This window comes from Furipterus horrens, unplaced genomic scaffold (genome assembly GCF_987537825.1).
Source record: "Furipterus horrens unplaced genomic scaffold, mFurHor1.1.pri manual_scaffold_3, whole genome shotgun sequence".
In the NCBI taxonomy this organism is placed as follows: domain Eukaryota; kingdom Metazoa; phylum Chordata; class Mammalia; order Chiroptera; family Furipteridae; genus Furipterus; species Furipterus horrens.
In genome coordinates, this window is record NW_028327173.1 from 8763991 (window position 1) to 8780497 (window position 16507).

A 16507-nucleotide genomic window follows, 5' to 3' on the forward strand; every position below is an offset into this window, starting at 1 on the left:
TTCCTCTTGGGAAGGGCACCTGCTGTTCTGAAACGTGGCTCTTGCCAGGAGAGGTAAGGGCCCCTGATTTGGCCATCTGCTCCTTGCCTGCTGACTTTGCTCAGGGGCGGCTCTATGCCCTTCCCTCAGCGTCATGGAGAAAACAGCTTATGCAGGGGAACCGACCCGGAGCAAGGGGCCAGGGTGACTGACTGGGAACTGTGCTGCCTTCAGAGACAACAGTTAGCCGAGGGGTTCAGCCTGTTTCATTATCGTCTGTGACCTTGGAGGGGGGTGGCAGGACCCCACATGTTTCCTTCTCTGTCTCTGTTACCCTGTGACAGATGTTACCAAACATCAAAGCAAAGCAAACCCACTGTTGACCCTAACTTTTGTCAGACTGTTTGAATATCTCCCTCACATGGATTCAATCTCTATAACAATTCTTTGAAACAAATAGTTTTGACATCCCCGCCCCCCCACAATTTTAAATACAGAGAAACCGAGACTGGGTGACATGAAACAACTTACCCATGACAAGCATTTGCTCATTTAGTCACTGAAAAACGTCTCCTGAGCATCTACTGACAGTTTGTCACTATTCCAGTCTCCCAGCTAGTTGGTGGCACAGCCGGGATTCGAACCCAGGGCTTTCTCACTGCAGAGCCTGAGCTCCTAGCCACCTCTTCTTGTGGCCGGGAGCCAAGGCCCCTCTGGGTATCTCGGGGCCAAGAGGAGGCCCCGCGCACCCCGTGGTGACACCCCAGCGTTCTCACTCTGCAGGAGAGTGAGGATGCCGTCAAGGCTCTGGCTAAGGAGAAGGACCTGCTGGAGCGAGAGAAGTGGGAGCTTCGGCGCCAAGCCAAGGAGGCCACGGACCACGCCACGGCGCTGCGCTCCCAGCTGGACCTCAAGGACAACCGGATGAAGGAGCTGGAGGCTGAGCTGGCTATGGTGAGACCCGTCCCTCCCAGCCTCCCCGTCACACTCCCAGGGCCTTCGGGCCTGTGTGGGGAGACAGGGCGTTGACCTTGGTTCATCCAAGAATCCTGGAGTGAAGTCCTGCAGAGCAGGGCCAAGGAGGGGCGGGGTCTGTGATGATAGGCATCTTCCTCCTGTGTCAACACCTTCACCCACCTGCCTGGGCCTAGGGTGTGGTGTGATGGGGAGACCATCCACCCTCCCACATTCCCCAGGCTACTGTAAAAATAAAAGCCCATTTTTGTTTAAAATGTACATATTGTTTAGACAAACATTTAGGAGGACATACACCCAAAAAATTAACAATGGTTATCTCTGGGTAGTAGAATTAAGGAAAAAAGTGTTACTTTTTATCTAATCTAAAGCAAGCCTTCAGCATACTTCCAAACGCTGTGTGACCTGCGGTGGGGCACAGCCCACATGTGGGGACAGAGAGCCCGGGCCTGGCGGAAAAACTGAGGTCCAGAGCCCTGAGTTCTGTTCTGCCTATTCCTTTGTGATCTTGGGCCACTCGCCAGACTTCTCTGGGCTTCACTGCCCTTTGCTGGGGTGAGGCTAAGGGTCTTTATTCCCACCCTGTCTGCCCCACACGGTGGCGGAAACCCTGGGGAGGCCCTGCAGAGCACGGCTGCGAGCTAACGGTGTCGTTACAGCTGCGGGTTCTGGGTTCAAATCCAGCCCGCTTCACTTTCTAGCTGTGTGATCTTGGGCAGGACCCTTTTCACAGGGCCCTTGTGAAAGCATTTCAATAAAGTAACGCGAGGGAGGTGCTTAGCATGGCGCCTGGATGTAGTGAGTGATGCTATAGGACGAAGGTTTTCTACGGTCACTCCCTTCAGGACCATGGGCCACTAGGGCTGGCTGGGATCCACGGGTCCCTCTTGGGACAAGCTCCGCACTCTGCCTCCTGGGGCTCCTTGTCCCATGCTGACCCCTAGTGATGAGAACACCCCAGCGCCGGAAGAAGCTGCAGCTGTCAGGTCGCCCCACTTGGGGTGGAGGTGGGGTCCAGTGCTGGTGCCTCTGCCGCCTGCCACCGGCAGCCCACACAGAACCCTTTCCAGGGGCAGACCTGGGAAGCCGGCACGGAATGAAGCAAGGCCCCTGTTCTCCCAGGTCTTTCCAGTGTCCTGTGGACAGACAGGTGTGTCTTCCGTGTCTTAGAGCACTGGCCTTGAGCATCCTGGAGAACTCGGGGTCTGTCAGCATGCGAGCCAGCTCACCTCTGCTTCCACTGTCCCCGTGCCCAGACTCCTCAACTTGCTTCTATCTGGCCAACAAAAGTCAGGTTCTTGCCGCCTCTCCCTAGCGGGCATCGGACCCCTCTAAGTGTGAATGGTTCAGGTGAATGTGTACAGCTCAGGGTGGTGGGTTTGCTGTAACAAGGAAAAGGGCTCAGGTGCAGAGGGAAAGGGCTTTCCTACGAACCCTGCCAGCCCCAGTGTTGCTGGGGTGTACACCTGATTGTGGGGGCCCCCCCTCTGTGGCCTGCCATCTGCAGGCCGTCACCACCTGGAGGCCTCCAGGGCTGCCTGCCCCAGGCAGTGACGTCCAGCTGCCCACACTGCACCGCTGACCAGGGCGAGACCCGAGGGAAGGGACCTTCCTGCACGTAGCCTTCTGTGCTTGGGCGGCAAGCTGCAGAAAGCAGCTCCAGCTCGTGTAAGCTCACGGGCGTGCATTGGAGGAAATGGGGAGCTCACGGGCGCGGTGGGAAGGGGGCGGGCAGCAGCCACGGAGGTGGGGAAGCCGGGATTCCACGTGGACCTGGCTGCTCAGGGGCCCCTGCTGGGGAGGAGTCAGTCACCAATAACCACCCCTGGGCAAACCAGACATCGCTGCCCCTGGACTGATTTCGCCTCTGTAGCCACACTGGCTCGGTGGGGCCGCCCTGCCAGGTGTATGTCCATAGTTTTTCATAGGTTCTATTGAGAGATAATTCGCACACCGTAAAGTCATCCTTTGAAGAGGCGCGATTCGGTGCTTTTGGTGTGTCCACAAAGGTGTGTAACCATCACCACCATCTAGCTCCAGAACAATTTTATCATCCTAAAGAGAAGCGCATACCTTTAGTGGTCACTCCAGTACATTCTTATTGTGCCCATTTTACACACATGGAAACAGGCTGGGGGTTCAGTGGGCCCCCCCAGAGCTGCCCGGGGAGTGGGAGGCAGAGCCAGGAATTCTGCGGTCCCCGAGCTCCATGGTGTGATGGCTTCGCTTGAAGGCCTCTGAGGGGCGTCCCGCTGCTGACCAGCCATCGCTCACCCCTCCGGCCCTCCCCGCGGGCACATGGGGCAGTTGTGCTGAGCTCCCTTTCTGTTGGCACTGCTTCTTCAGAGCAGGAACCGGTCTTAGCTTTGCTGCCGCTGTGTAAACGGGGCTCTGCACCCTGGCAGCTGGGGCCGGGTAAGTCTGTCATGGACCCGGCTCTGCACCCCCGTACATTTCCCAGTGCTCTCGGCGGCAGGGGTGGGGGGGGGGGGGGTTCACCCCAATTGAAAACCAGTCAGTGCCGTGTAAAGTAGGATGTTTCTCAAGAATCAAGCTCAGGATCCCCTCATCTCTGTGTCTGTCTGTGCCCTGGCCAGTCAGCTCCCAGCACTGGGCCTGAGCTCGGGCCCCCCGGTCACCACGGTGAGGTCAGGGCCCACCCAAGCCTGACACTGTCCCCCTGCCAGGAGCTTCTCCTCCACCTCTGGGAATGGTGAGCAGCCAATACTCAGTCCCAGTTTGGGTCCTGCCACTTCCTGGAGCTTAACCCTCCTGATCCTCTGTCTCCACCTGTCTGAGACCCTCCTGGGGCCATGGTGAGGTGGTGGCGCATCAGGGCAGGCACGCTGTGGGTGCTCAGGAACGTCAGCTCCGGTGACTGATGTTCTAGACCTCGGTCCACCCTGTTCTCAGGCCGCAGCAAATGGAAAGGACATGGATTCTCTTGTTTGTTCCAGTAAGCTGGTGGTTATGTGACCTTGAACAAGTCACTGTTAACCTTCCTGGGCCTCAGTTTCCTCATCTGGCCCAGGTGACAGTTGGGTCTGATGAGAGATGTGTGAGAGGCAGGACTGGGCAGCAGAGCAGCAATGACAGGGCCTGAGTCTCAGCCCCTTTTCTGACGGCCATGGTCTAGGTCAGTGCTGCCTCACATAAGCTCCCCCTCCTGACCTGGACCACGGCCATCCAACCAGACCAGGGGCCGGCCTTGCCCGCAGACAGCTCCCAGCACTAGGCCTGAGCTCGGGCCCCCCGGTCACCACGGTGAGGTCAGGGCCCACCCAAGCCTGACACTGTCCCCCTGCCAGGAGCTTCTCCTCCACCTCTGGGAATGGTGAGCAGCCACACTCACCGCACCGGTTCATGCTGCCGCCTGGCAGCCCCGGGACCTAGGAAAGGGTCCCAGCCACCAGTAAGCCCTGGGGGAGGGTCATCGAGTCCACCTGTAGCCGGCGTGATACGTCTTTGGTTCAAATGCAGAGTCTGCTCCAGTGGCAATGGCGTTTACAGGCGCTTGAACCTTCTTGTGCTGTTTTGGAAAGCTCCTGCCTCCCAGCTCCTTCCATCCTTTGCCTGGAGAGGCGGTCCCCAGACAAGCAGAGATCCCTTGAAAAGCCGGTGAAGGGCTCAGGTTAGCGGGGCTCATAGCATCCCTCGGGGCCGGGCTCACACTGACGTGGAAATACGTCCTGGCTTCCTGATCAGGAGGCCCTCCAGGCAGCTGGGAGGCCTGCATCGGCCTGACCCAGAGGGTGGGTGAGGGCAGCACCCCACACTACTCTCCCCGTCCGCCTCCTGGATTTTATCACCTGATCTCAGAGAGGACATAAATAATCCTAAGCGCCACCATGGCTGCTACTATTGAATGTGAACTAGTCCGGATAGTATCCTGGGCCTTCATGTGAATTATTCTATGTCTAACTCCTACCTCTGAAATAGACACTGTTTTATAATAACATTCACTTAACTTACATATCCTGAGTATTTTTACCATGGGCCAAGCTCCCTCCATAGCAACCATGTTATCCCTATCAGACAAATGAGGGCGCAAAGGCATGGAGAGGTGAGGGGCCCCTCTTAGGGTCCCTCAGCTAAGAAGTGGCAGAGCTTGGATCAAACCCAAAAAGTCTGGTTTCAGAGCCCAAGCTCCAAAGTGCTGTGCTGGGCCGTCTCATTGCACAACTCCAGGGGGCGCTACTTATAAGGTCATGATCCTTCTTGGTTTTCTTATCTTATCAATGGGGACCCTGCAGCTCAGTCATGGACTAACTTCTCAAGGTCACACAGCAGTTAAATTAATAGAAAGGGCATCTGAACCAAGTTGTGTTTTGCCTTTTGTCATGTGGGCTCTTTGAACAACTCATCAATTCCCAGGAGCTCCAAACTCGGGGTTCAGAGTGCTCAGGGGGGGCATGTGGGGGGCTCAGAGAGAAGAGAGTGTCAGAGCTCCCGGCGTCTTAATTGCATTTAGTGGGAGCGATTAGTCAGACGCTGTGTGAATTGCCACCAGGAGTGGTCCGTTGCAGCGCCCAGTGTGTGTGCAGGTTTTAAATAAGATATCATACGCCTCACCTGCAGTCCTTGTCTGTGTCGTGGCTCTGTGTCAGAGGTTCGGTGTCGTGCAGGGGCAGTTTGGGAGAGGATCCCGAGCTTCAGAACTCCCAGGTAAAGCACTTTATCACCTGGGTTTTACCCCTCAGTTCCATACCGCAGGCCCAGCTGTAGGGGACCTACGGGTTGTCAGGTAGTGGTGATGTCAAGCTGTCTGCTGAGTAAAAGGTGCCGTTCCAAGTCCCCAGCAGGTGACGCTCCACCTGGGAGAAGAAAGCCTGGGGGGACAGGAGAGTGACCCTGCCGGGGCCTTTTCCTGTGCTGCCGTAAAAGGCGGCTTGTTTCAGCCACAGCGCGGACTTCCCTGTGCTTCCCACGTCCGTGCCTAGGAACGGTGCCAGAGGGCAGAGCAGAGGGTTCGTTACCACACGTGGCACACCCACACGGGTGCTCATTTGTCTCCTGAGTCCACCTTCGGGGCAGCCGAGATGGGTTGGGTGGGAGGAAGGGAGCAGGGCATGTCCCCAGGAGCAGCTGCCCACGTGGAGTGGTCCGGACGCACGTGCACCTGGAGGGGAGAGCAGATGGGGTTCCAGGAAACATGATTCTTCATGAAGCTGGGGCTGCTGCAGGCACCTGGCAGCTCTAAGACACACCTGGCCTCGCCCGCCCTTCAACAGAGGGGCTGCTCCGGCGCTTTGGAAGTGAGTTAACAGCTGACCCCCTGGGCCATCAGCCCGACACAGGCCTGCTTCCGTTTATCCCGCAGGCTTTCACCGCGTGCTTCAGCGGTGGTGCCAGTCCCAGGCCAGGGGCTGGGGGTTCCATCGGAACTAGGCACATCTCATTCTCTGCCTCATGGACTGCATCTGCCTCATGTCCCAGCAGAGCGTGGGCACCGAGGAACCCACAAGGGGCTCACAGGCAGACGGCCAGGCGTGGAGCCCGACTTGGATGTTGTGCCTGCTGTGCACACTTGGAGAAGGCACTTACCCACTCTGAGCTTCTGCTTTGTCCTCCGTCAAGCATAGATAACTACACCCTCCTTCCTTGAGACCCAGAGCTGCGGCACTGAGCACATGAAGGTTTTCTGAGCGAGGGAGGAGATTATTACTGGGCTTGGGGGTGGGGCTGACACCCTCAACTTGACCTCCTTCTTCCCTATAGGTTTATGTTCCCCGGGGACTGGTGGTGGAAGGGGCGTGATTTCACAGACTCTTGGGGTGTCCAGGCTGGAGCGAACCCTATAGATTGCTCGGTCCAGGCTTCTCATTGTACAGATGTGGAAACAAGCTCAAAGAAGGCAGTAGCTTACCAAAAATAACACAGCCGGTCGGTGTGATGAGCGAGTGCCAGGCTTCAGGCCAAGGACTGTCCATTTATCGGCTGGAATCTCTGCTCTGCCAGGAAGAGCCTGAGGCCTTAGGCAAGGGATGGATAGTTCTGGAACAGGAGAGATGAGATGAAGTTTTTCATTGTGTCTGTGTTCATATGAGGAATAAAGCCAGAGGCGGATTAAGGTCGATTGAGGCCCTGGGCGCAGAAGAAAATATTGGGCCCCTTAAAAAAGAGAGAGAGAGACAGAGAAAATAAAAATACATGTTAACCGTATTTTAGGCAGCGTAGTCATGAAACCAGACTTGGTGTCATTAGAAAAAAGTGAAAAGTTGGGGTTTGGCAGGGCCCTTCAGTGGTCGGGGCCCAGGGCCGCCATTAAATCCACCTCGAGGGGCCAGCACTCGAGTCGGCTCAGGTTCCCTGGGGCATGGGATTCACTGGAGGTCTTGGTGCATGACACTCGGGCCCCTCACCTACCCTGGCACGAGCCTGGGGAGCCACTTGGAAAGTAGAAATTGACCCTGCTGAAAATAATATACATTAATACATTTCTAGTACATGCTCTTGTTCTCCCCCAAATAATTTGAGGTTATTTCTAATAAGACCCCATATATCCTGGGGAGAGGTGACCCAAAGCTAAGAGAGACCTCCGTCACCAGGTAGAGAAAGGAAGAGCCGTCCGGCTCTCCCCGCTGCCCTAACGCAGTCCCACACTGGTCCCCGGGCTTCCTCGGGTCCCCAGCGTTCGCGTCACGTGACCCTGAGAGCCAGGTTCGGGATCTGCCCTGTCCTCAGCCTGCCTTGTGAAGGGGAGATCACAGGTTGAACTTGGGAGGCGCTGGGGATGGACGGCAAAACACCGTTTTCTGACAATGTCCTCAAATCCCAGCTCGTCCACGGAGAACCCAAAAGAGTGGGCAGTGAGTGTATGCTTGCCCCCCCGTTTCTCCCCGTATTGCTGGTCTCACTTTGTGGTGTCAGGAACGAAGCGGTAAAACCGCCCGGTGCGCCCCCAGGTGCTTGACTCACGGATCGGAACCTGATGCAGAGCCGGAGATGCCCTGGCGCGGAGGTCACTTCCCGGGTTTCTCGTGATGGGGGCTGATGGCCGCGCAGCAGGCCAAGAGGTCCCTTGATCACGCCATCCTTTTCCTGTTCCCTGGCTCTCTCCAGGCCAAGCAGTCCTTAGCTACGCTGACCAAGGATGTCCCCAAGCGGCACTCCCTCGCCATGCCGGGCGAGACGGTGCTCAACGGGAACCAGGAGTGGGTGGTACAGGCGGACCTGCCGCTGACCGCAGCCATCCGGCAGAGCCAGCAGACTCTCTACCACTCGCACCCCCCCCACCCCGCAGACCGGCAAGGTGAGTCCTGGCCCGGCCACAGCTGGGGGGTGGGGGAGGCGGCGGGGGGCTTCTTAGGAGGCCATCCGACCCACTGGGGTCCCCGCAAGTCTGAGGCGGATCTCAGACACAGCTGGGTCCCACGTTTTCGACGGTACCTGCGTCTGTATGTGTCTCTCAGCTCTGCCTGCCTCCTGTTGGCCTCGCCTTGAATTTGTCTCTTTCCACGAGGCAGCAAAACAGTCCCCAGCAGTTCTAGGATTTTAGTTTACATCTCAAAAGTCTTGCGAAGGGGAAACTAGCTTTAGATCCATAGCATATCCCAAAGAAGGGCTCTGCCTGGCCAGCCTGAGTCACATGCCCACCCCAGGACCAGTCAGCGGGTCTAGGCAGCCGGTACAGTGATTCTTCAGCCTGGGTCACATGACATCCTTTGGCAGGGGAGACAGCGGAGCTCCTTGATTGACAGCTCCATACAATCACAGGATGTGTGGGAAGGCCAGAAATAAATGTCACAGGTGCATGGTAGGCACTGCGGGGAGAAAAGACCCAGTCTCTGCGCAGCATATGCACCCACTGGCCACAGTACAAGCCCCAAACTCCTCTGCACACCTGCAGCCCACCTGGCTCCATTCTCTGTCACTCCTGTGAACGGCTGCAGGTTGGGGTCAGGCAGCTGGCCTTTGGAGCCCCGAGGTCCTGCTGTCACATCTACCTAGCTAGGAACCCAAGTTCTGACTCCAAAGCCTCTCTGTGCCACCCCCACACCCCCTAGACCTTACGGCATTGGTGGCAAGGGGTGGCTTTCTCAGTAATAGAGCCTTACCTGCTCACATGCTACCTGCACATAGTAGGTCCTCAATCAGTCTTGCCAAACAACATGCTTCCTCTGCCTGCACCCACATCCAGGAAGGCAGTCTGCTTGGGGTCTGGTGCAGGCTTCCCGCTGTGCCATCTGAGCTGAGACTTTCAATCAACAACTGCTGGATGAGCACCTACTATGGGCCAAGCACCGTGAGCTTGGGGTTCCGTATGGAAAAGACACCCACGGTGCCTGTCCTCATGGAGCTGACGTAGGTGTAAAGACAAACACCACACTGTAACTAAACTGACATACAGAATGATTACAGATTATAATTAGTGCAGGGAGAAAAATAACAAAACAGCTGCTTTGATGGGAAAAGAAGACAGTGGGGAGAGCTGGTCACTGAGGAAGGCCTCTTTGGGGCCAGGCCTGAAGGACGACGTGCCCGATGGGCAGCAGGACCAGCAGGTTGAGGCAGGAGGGCAATGGCACTTGTCGGCACTGTCAGAGCCGGTGTAACCCAAGCGGAGGCTGGTGGGGAGGGCAGGGCTCAGAGGCCAGGAGGAGGAGCACACACGTTACCCGCAGGGCAACCAGACACCTGGCGCTCTCTGCGGGTGAGGCTTGGGCTCAGGTGGTGGCAGTGGGTTGGAGAGAAGTGGACGGATATGGGGTTGTGTTTAGAAGCCCTGGAGATGATCGGGTGTGGGGGACAGAGAGGAGCCGGTGGTGGCCACGAGGCTTCTTGCTTGGGAAGCTGGTGTTTGCCAACAGGTCTAGGGATCGTCCAGGTGGTGGGAGCCTTGTGAGGACAGTCCTGAGGTCCCTGGAAACTCCGCCTCTTCCTCTCCTTCACCCTCGTGAAGAGGGGGGCCTAACTGGATCCAAAAGCTGTGATGGGAGATTCTTCCGGAAGCTGCTCTCTGATGACGTGTGGGGCTGTGGAACAGAGAGGCGGAGAGCGGAGCAGGTGTCCTTTCTGTGCCTCAGTGTTCTCATCCATATAATGGGGGCGTTGGTGGCATCACCGACAAGGCATGGCCGGCGAGAACACTCTCCATCCCTCACTTATCAACTGTCCCTGCTTTCCAGCGGTCAGGGTGAGCCCCTGCCACTCCCGGCAGCCCTCGGTCATCTCCGACGCGTCTGCCGCAGAAGGCGACCGGTCGTCCACGCCAAGCGACATCAACTCCCCTCGACACCGGACACACTCCCTCTGCAACGTAAGGCCAGCCGCTGCAGGGCCCCGCCCGAAAGCCGCCGGGGCGGGTGGAGGGGTGAAGACGTACTCGCTGTTTCCTCTCGTCCACCCAGGGAGCGCTCTGGCGGAGGCACTTCCTGTTCTGTTCTTTCCTTTTGCGAGAAGCGATGGATGTGGGGAGAGAAAGGAAGGAGGCCCGTTTGCTCCTTGTGTCCGGGAGGGCAAGGAAAATCCAGAGGAAGGCGGGCCTGGGTCCGCCGTGGGGCCTGTGCAGCCTGGGGTTCCCTCTGGTAGGCTCTGTCTGAGACCGTGGGCTTCTCCCAGACGGGACCCCCTGCAGCTCAGGGCCTTACCAGCATGTCCCTGTGGGGCCAGCTCCCAGTCTTCATCCAAGAATGAAACCGGGTTTTTTGAGCTTCCAGAAGCGTTGGCGCGAGGCTCCGGAGAGGTGTCCCCGAATCTGTTCTAAGTTTGTTATGCTTATTCAGCCCAACGCTTTAATTGCATACTGGGTGCCAGCCACCAAGAGGCGCGTGCCCCTAGTCACCTAACTCTTGATTAGGGCAGGAGGCCGCCATGTCTAGGCTCTACTATCCAACACTGGGGTCGGGGTGGGGCCACTCTTCATTCCTGTTCCATCACCTGGGTGGTTATACACGGGGCTCCCCTGCCACGACCTGAAGACAGACACACAGTAGAGTAGGTCTTCAAGTGCATGGAAAGGCTTTCTCAGAAGCTCAGTTAATGTTGCTTTATTAACCAGCAAAATAGATAATAAAAAAAGAAATGAGATGAATATAATGGGAAGGAAAGACAAAATAACCCTCACTTGCCGATGATATAATTATCTTCCTGGAAAACTCAGGAGAATATCCTTGAAAAGCTGTAGAACTAATAATAATAAGCTAGTACATAATGATACTGGTTGAAAATCAATTTGTCAAAATTGATAACTTTCCTATATACAGTCATGATTGAAACATTTTTTTCTCTCTCATAACGATGAAAAGCTCCTATAAAAATAACTAAGACTACACTTAAAAGCGAAGTTGCCACAGCCTGGTGGCGAGGGCGGCAGGGTCTCCGGCCTGAGGCCTCATTCAGCCCCGGTTATAATGGGGAGACAGTCACTGCCAGGCCTGGGGCCTCACTAAGGGCTGGGGTTCTTTTTTGATGGCGGCTTTATAAAAGGAAGCAATGTGTTCTCTCGTCCCCAGGAGAGCACCCTGGTGACAAAGGCTGTCTTGACTGACAGAACCAAGGCGAAGAAGATGGGCCACTAGAGGGGCCTCTGACCTCTATTCTCTGGTTCCGAGGGGCCACTCTTACGCTCTACCTACAGCTAGCATCTTACAGCGAGGCCCAGAACCCTCTAGAATGTGTTCACAGCCCAAGTGAGAATACCTTCTCAGGGGCCATGTTGTTTTTTAATTTTTTTGTTTGTTTTTTGTCTTCTCTTGATGGGCACAAAGGGGCTCTGGCAGCCAAAATACTGTTGGAAAATCCATTCTACAGAAAGGGTTCTCTGAAGGCCTCTTGAATTGCTTTGGCATAGGCCTAGCCTTTTGCCCAACTTGGCCTTGGTACATTACCTGCGGCTACAGGCGGCAGTCCAGCACATGTATTTCCAGGTTCACTTTAGACGGGGCCCTGCAGCCAGGAAGTGGGTGCTTCAATAAGCCAGTTGTCTGGATACAGGCATTTCAGTGGACACTGGCCTCATTCTTCTCCCCATAAATTTGGCAGAGGTGGCCCTCCCCAGAGTAAGCCGGTTCGAGCTGCCTGCTATGAGTGCTGTTTGTAAACCTTGAGATAGGACTAAAGACTAAACTATCATGTGTTCCATTCCTTCCCTCCCTCAACTACCTTCATCCCACATATCAGCAGATGTGCACACAGGTAAGCCAGGAAGAGCCTGAAAATAGCTCCAGGTAACCCTCTGTTCTCAGGCGTTTGACCTGACAACAGCAAGAACAGCCAAGTCTGGACTAATAAGCACTGCCAACCCCCACCCCCAACCTCACCCCCCCCCCATGCTCTGGCCACTGCTTTAGAGCAGAGGTGGTGGCACAACACAGAGAGGTCGGAGAAAGTTGATGGGCATGGCAGGTGACACAGACTTTGTTTCTTTATGGGCACTTTGCCTGCAATTCTGGAAACAGCCAGCAGGGGTCTCCCTAGTAATGACTTTTGTGACCCAAATGATCTATTTGTCCCCAAACAGGATAGATTGATTCTGGGATGTGGCGAAGGTGTTTGCACATCCACTTTTGTACACCATAGGAAGAGGAACTAGGCCAGGAGGAAGCAGACTGTCCCAAATTTGCATTGTAGTTCCGCTTTTAATTAGCTCCATGATAATTGGACTGTATGGAGCCTGTGTAGCTGTAAATCAGGCTAATAAATCCTTCTGTCCTTCCACAAAATAAGTGATTCATTGTGTTTGTGGGGGGAGTTAGAGGCTACAGAGTCTCCCGAGTCTTCCTGTTCTAAAATTCTTTATCTGTGTGCTTTTTTTCTATAAAGTTGTATTTCTTTAGGAAAAGCACCAAGTATAACCAACCTCCAGTTCTAACACAGTGAACCAACTGAGACAGAAACTTAGAAGCCTTTAAGTAACTGATTTGTTAGTCAGAGGGTGTTGGGGGTCAAGAGACTACAGCAGGCAGGAGAGCATCCCAGGGCCTCGGACTAGGACCCCTGATTCAATGAGCCCCAGGCCCTCCCCACTGGACCATCTGGGAGTGTCTGCTAAAGGGGTGGGAGTAGGTTCCCCACTCAGAGGCAGGGTGGTCCCTAAGGGATGGCTTCCTTTCACACAAGATCCCATACCTCACAGGCCACCCCTGCCCTCATGTGTCCTGTGTCTCTGCTGTTTCATCTTTCTCTTCTCCTTTGGCTACAGGGCGACAGTCCCGGCCCAGTTCAGAAGAACCTGCACAACCCCATTGTACAGGTAGGTGTGCCTTCGCCGGGTCCTTGGGCCCTCCCTTCACCCCATGACTCATCCCCTGCCGCCCTGGGCCCCTGGCATTCCCACTTCCCATACTTGGGCACTGAAGGCAGAGGAGGTACGGGTGCGAGTCACATGTGCATCGGTGCCTGAATCAGGCTTACCACCTGGGCCTATCCTTCTACACCCTCTTCTGAACCAATAAACCTACTAGGTGCATCACATATCCTGCATCCTGCTGCCCTGGTAATGTCCTCCCCTGGCAGCCAAATCTGATGACCCAAGACATGAGCTCATTGGCCCCTCCTTGCAGGAAACTTACTCATTTTTAACGTTTCAATAGTCTGTCATCAGGGTAAGGAGGGGATCTGCAGGGCAGAAAATAACATGGATTCGAGGGTCGGAAGGGGTCTCTGAGATCAGTGATCTAATCCTGGGGTTCCCACATGCTGGCTGATGCAACTGTTCATCGCATCCGGGCCCACCAGGGAAGTTTTCCGAATGCAGATTCCAGGGCCCTTCACCCTGGAGATTCTGATCCCCCCCAGGTGTGGGTTGGGCCTGGAATTCAGGAAATGTATTTTGGAAACCATTAGTCTAGTCTAAGCTCTACCTTTCTGACGGAGAGTGATACTCCATGGCTGTACAAAGCACTTAACAGTTTGCAAAACTCCCTGGCAGACACGCGCCCCCCTCCCCCAAGTCCCCATAGTTGTCCCATAATCAGGACTAGAACCCAAGCCCTAGTCTGCCCACTCGACCTTGGCCAGTCCTGTTTCTTGTCCAGGGTCCTTGCTCTTGGGCACCAGAAAGCTCAGGTGTCCTCCGTCCTCGCTCTCCCAGGCCCCCTTTTCCATGGGGACTTTTTCACAGGAACTGGGGCAGCTGCTCAGTACCCCGTAGGCGAGGCCAGGCCATGGCCCAGTGCACAGACGCACTCCTGCAAGCCCTCAGGAGGCACTGGGAGGTTATGGGCAATTTAAATGGTCCTGCACACTCCACGCAGCAGCCGTCCGTTATGCAGTGCTGATTACGTGCCAGGCACTGTTATAAGTATTTTTATCCTCACTTTAGTGGCATCCTCATGACAATCTTGGGTAACTGGCCCAAGTTTCCTCCTCGGGTGCCAGGCAGACCCTGGCATTCCTGACCCCTGCTGACCCCCGCCCCTCCCCCACTGGCCACCCCTCCAGTGTTCCGCTTGCAGCTCAGGTTGGCTTTGTTCTTCTCCCCTGTATCTCTGCCACTCGGCCCCGACGCCTCAGTCACTAGAGGATCTTGAAGACCAAAAACGGAAAAAGAAGAAAGAGAAGATGGGATTCGGCTCCATCTCCCGCGTCTTCGCCAGAGGGAAGCAGCGGAAGTCCCTCGACCCCGGCCTCTTTGATGGTACCGCCCCTGATTATTACATAGAGGAGGACGCAGACTGGTGATACCCGCCTCCCTTGGCCTGCTGCCCGGCAGGCGTGTCTGTGTGTGTGGACGTGCGTGTATGCGTGTGAGAGCCGCGCATGGGGGCGTGCGTGCGGGGGGGGGGGGCGCGCGTGGACGTGGGAGCTGGGTGTGGCCGGGCGCAAACACATGTGACCCCTTCCCCTTGCGTCGCCACCTCTGTAATCGATGTACATACTACACACGTGTGTTAATATGTCAACTCTGTCGTCTTTGGCGCGATACGGTTGTGTTGTTAATCTGGGTTCGTTTTGTTTTTTGTTTTTTCAATGTTTCTTTTTGTTTGGTTCGTTGGGGTTTTTTTTTTTCCCTTCCCTCTCCCCTCCTCCTTTTTATGAAACTTGAAAACTTGAAGGACTGCTGTGTATTTGTAAATAACAAAAATCTATTGTGCACTCCGTGCTTGTAAATGTCCCTTGTCCAAACTGCTACTTCTGGAGCCTGTCTCCCCGAGGCTGTGGTCTGTTTTTTATGTACCCCCCCCCAGCCCCGCCTCCCAGTGTGAACGTGTGGGACCAGACCCTGTTCTCGGGCACACCCAAGTCACTTTAACCACAAAACGCCACCGTCGTCAGGGTAAGGTCTACTCTCCGCAAGTCTCGAAAGCCCGGCCAAGGGGCCTTGTCTTGGCTGGGTTTGTTGAGGTCAAACGGGCTCTTTTTAATGGCCTGCCGGTTTTTTAATTGCGTTGCCATTTCTTTCTTTATGGAAAAAAAAGAAAATTGTTCCGTTTAATTTATTTGCACAAATGCAGAAGACTTATTCTATCTAAATTATTACATAAATATTGGAATGTATATTTTTCCATGGAGTGGGGGGGCGGGAGGCGGGGCTTTCTGTTGACTTGTCTAATCTCTTATCATGCTGCTGCCAAACTGTGCAAGTTAGAGTTTAGGGTGACCAGCACCCAGGGACCATGGGATTTCAAAGCTTGCTTTTCTTACGTTACTTCTTCCCCTCTCTCTCCCTATTCTTCCGCCTCTCCGCGGAAGGGCACGCCACCTTTCTGCCCACCCATAGCTCTCTCCAGGCCTTTCTCTATGTATTTATTTATCTGAAGTTCAGAACACTGACCTCCGAGCAGAGCGCCTGCTGTAATGGTCACCTTCTCTTGGGTCTGTCTTTTGAGTGAGGTTGAATACGGGGGAGAGAGCCTATGGTATGACCATGGGGACCCACGAGGGTCCTCTGGTGGCGTACCTTCCTCCCTGCAGCTGTGTCCCTCGTCCTTGCGTTATTCTGCACATTGGCCAGTCAGGTGTCACTGGGGGGGGGGGGAGGGGGGCTCTTGTCTCAAAGGGGATGGCTGTGGAGGACATAGCGTCCACAGCCAGGGCCTCTGCCCGCCCCATTCTGGTTGGTTCCTCCAGCCCCACGTAGCAGAATCCCTCGGGATCCCTTAGGCAGCCTGAACCCCCTCACCCCAGGAGAGAGGGCTGGCAGGAACATCTGCCTATTGGGGGAGCAGCATTGGCCCCTGTGAGACTTCACCAGGAGGAACTGTGCACATTAAACATGGGGTGATAGAGATCACATGGGCTAGAAGCCAGGGCCTCCCAAGACCTTAAACTAGCTTCCCTTTTCTTTTCGCGTGTGACCCCACCCCACCCCCTGTTCCACCTTAACTACTAACAGCTCAACTCACACGCCCTCGAAACAACAGTAGTTGCGCTTTCTGCTTTTTCCGCTCTTACCAAGAAACAAGATTCTAAAATGCTGGAGCGTCTCTATCAGAACGGATAGGATATTTTCTCCAAACTCTCTAAAACAAACAGAAAAGCCCCAGCCAGCTGCTTCCTTTCCTTCTGACCAGGTGGGGGTTGGGAAGGAGCAGGCCGGGCACCGAATAAGGCTCTTTCTGGCCGCCTCTGGCCAAGCTGTTTAACCGAGAGACCAGAGCTGGCATCTTTC

General features: G+C 55.2%; 1 protein-coding gene across 2 annotated transcripts in view; it reads left to right on the forward strand.

Moving 5' to 3' along the window:
• KAZN (kazrin, periplakin interacting protein) overlaps positions 1-16507 on the forward strand; it is a 386388-nt gene that overhangs the window by 337508 nt on the left and 32373 nt on the right. Inside the window, exons 4-8 of one of the 2 annotated variants that reach the window (XM_090268631.1) lie at positions 763-933; positions 8017-8206; positions 10083-10213; positions 13097-13147; positions 14410-14533. In XM_090268631.1, coding sequence (XP_090124757.1) covers positions 763-933; positions 8017-8206; positions 10083-10213; positions 13097-13147; positions 14410-14533 — 667 coding nt within the window. Of the gene's footprint in view, positions 1-762; positions 934-8016; positions 8207-10082; positions 10214-13096; positions 13148-14409; positions 14680-16507 lie in introns of those variants that run through there. The other variant, XM_090268630.1, reaches the window with a different exon arrangement.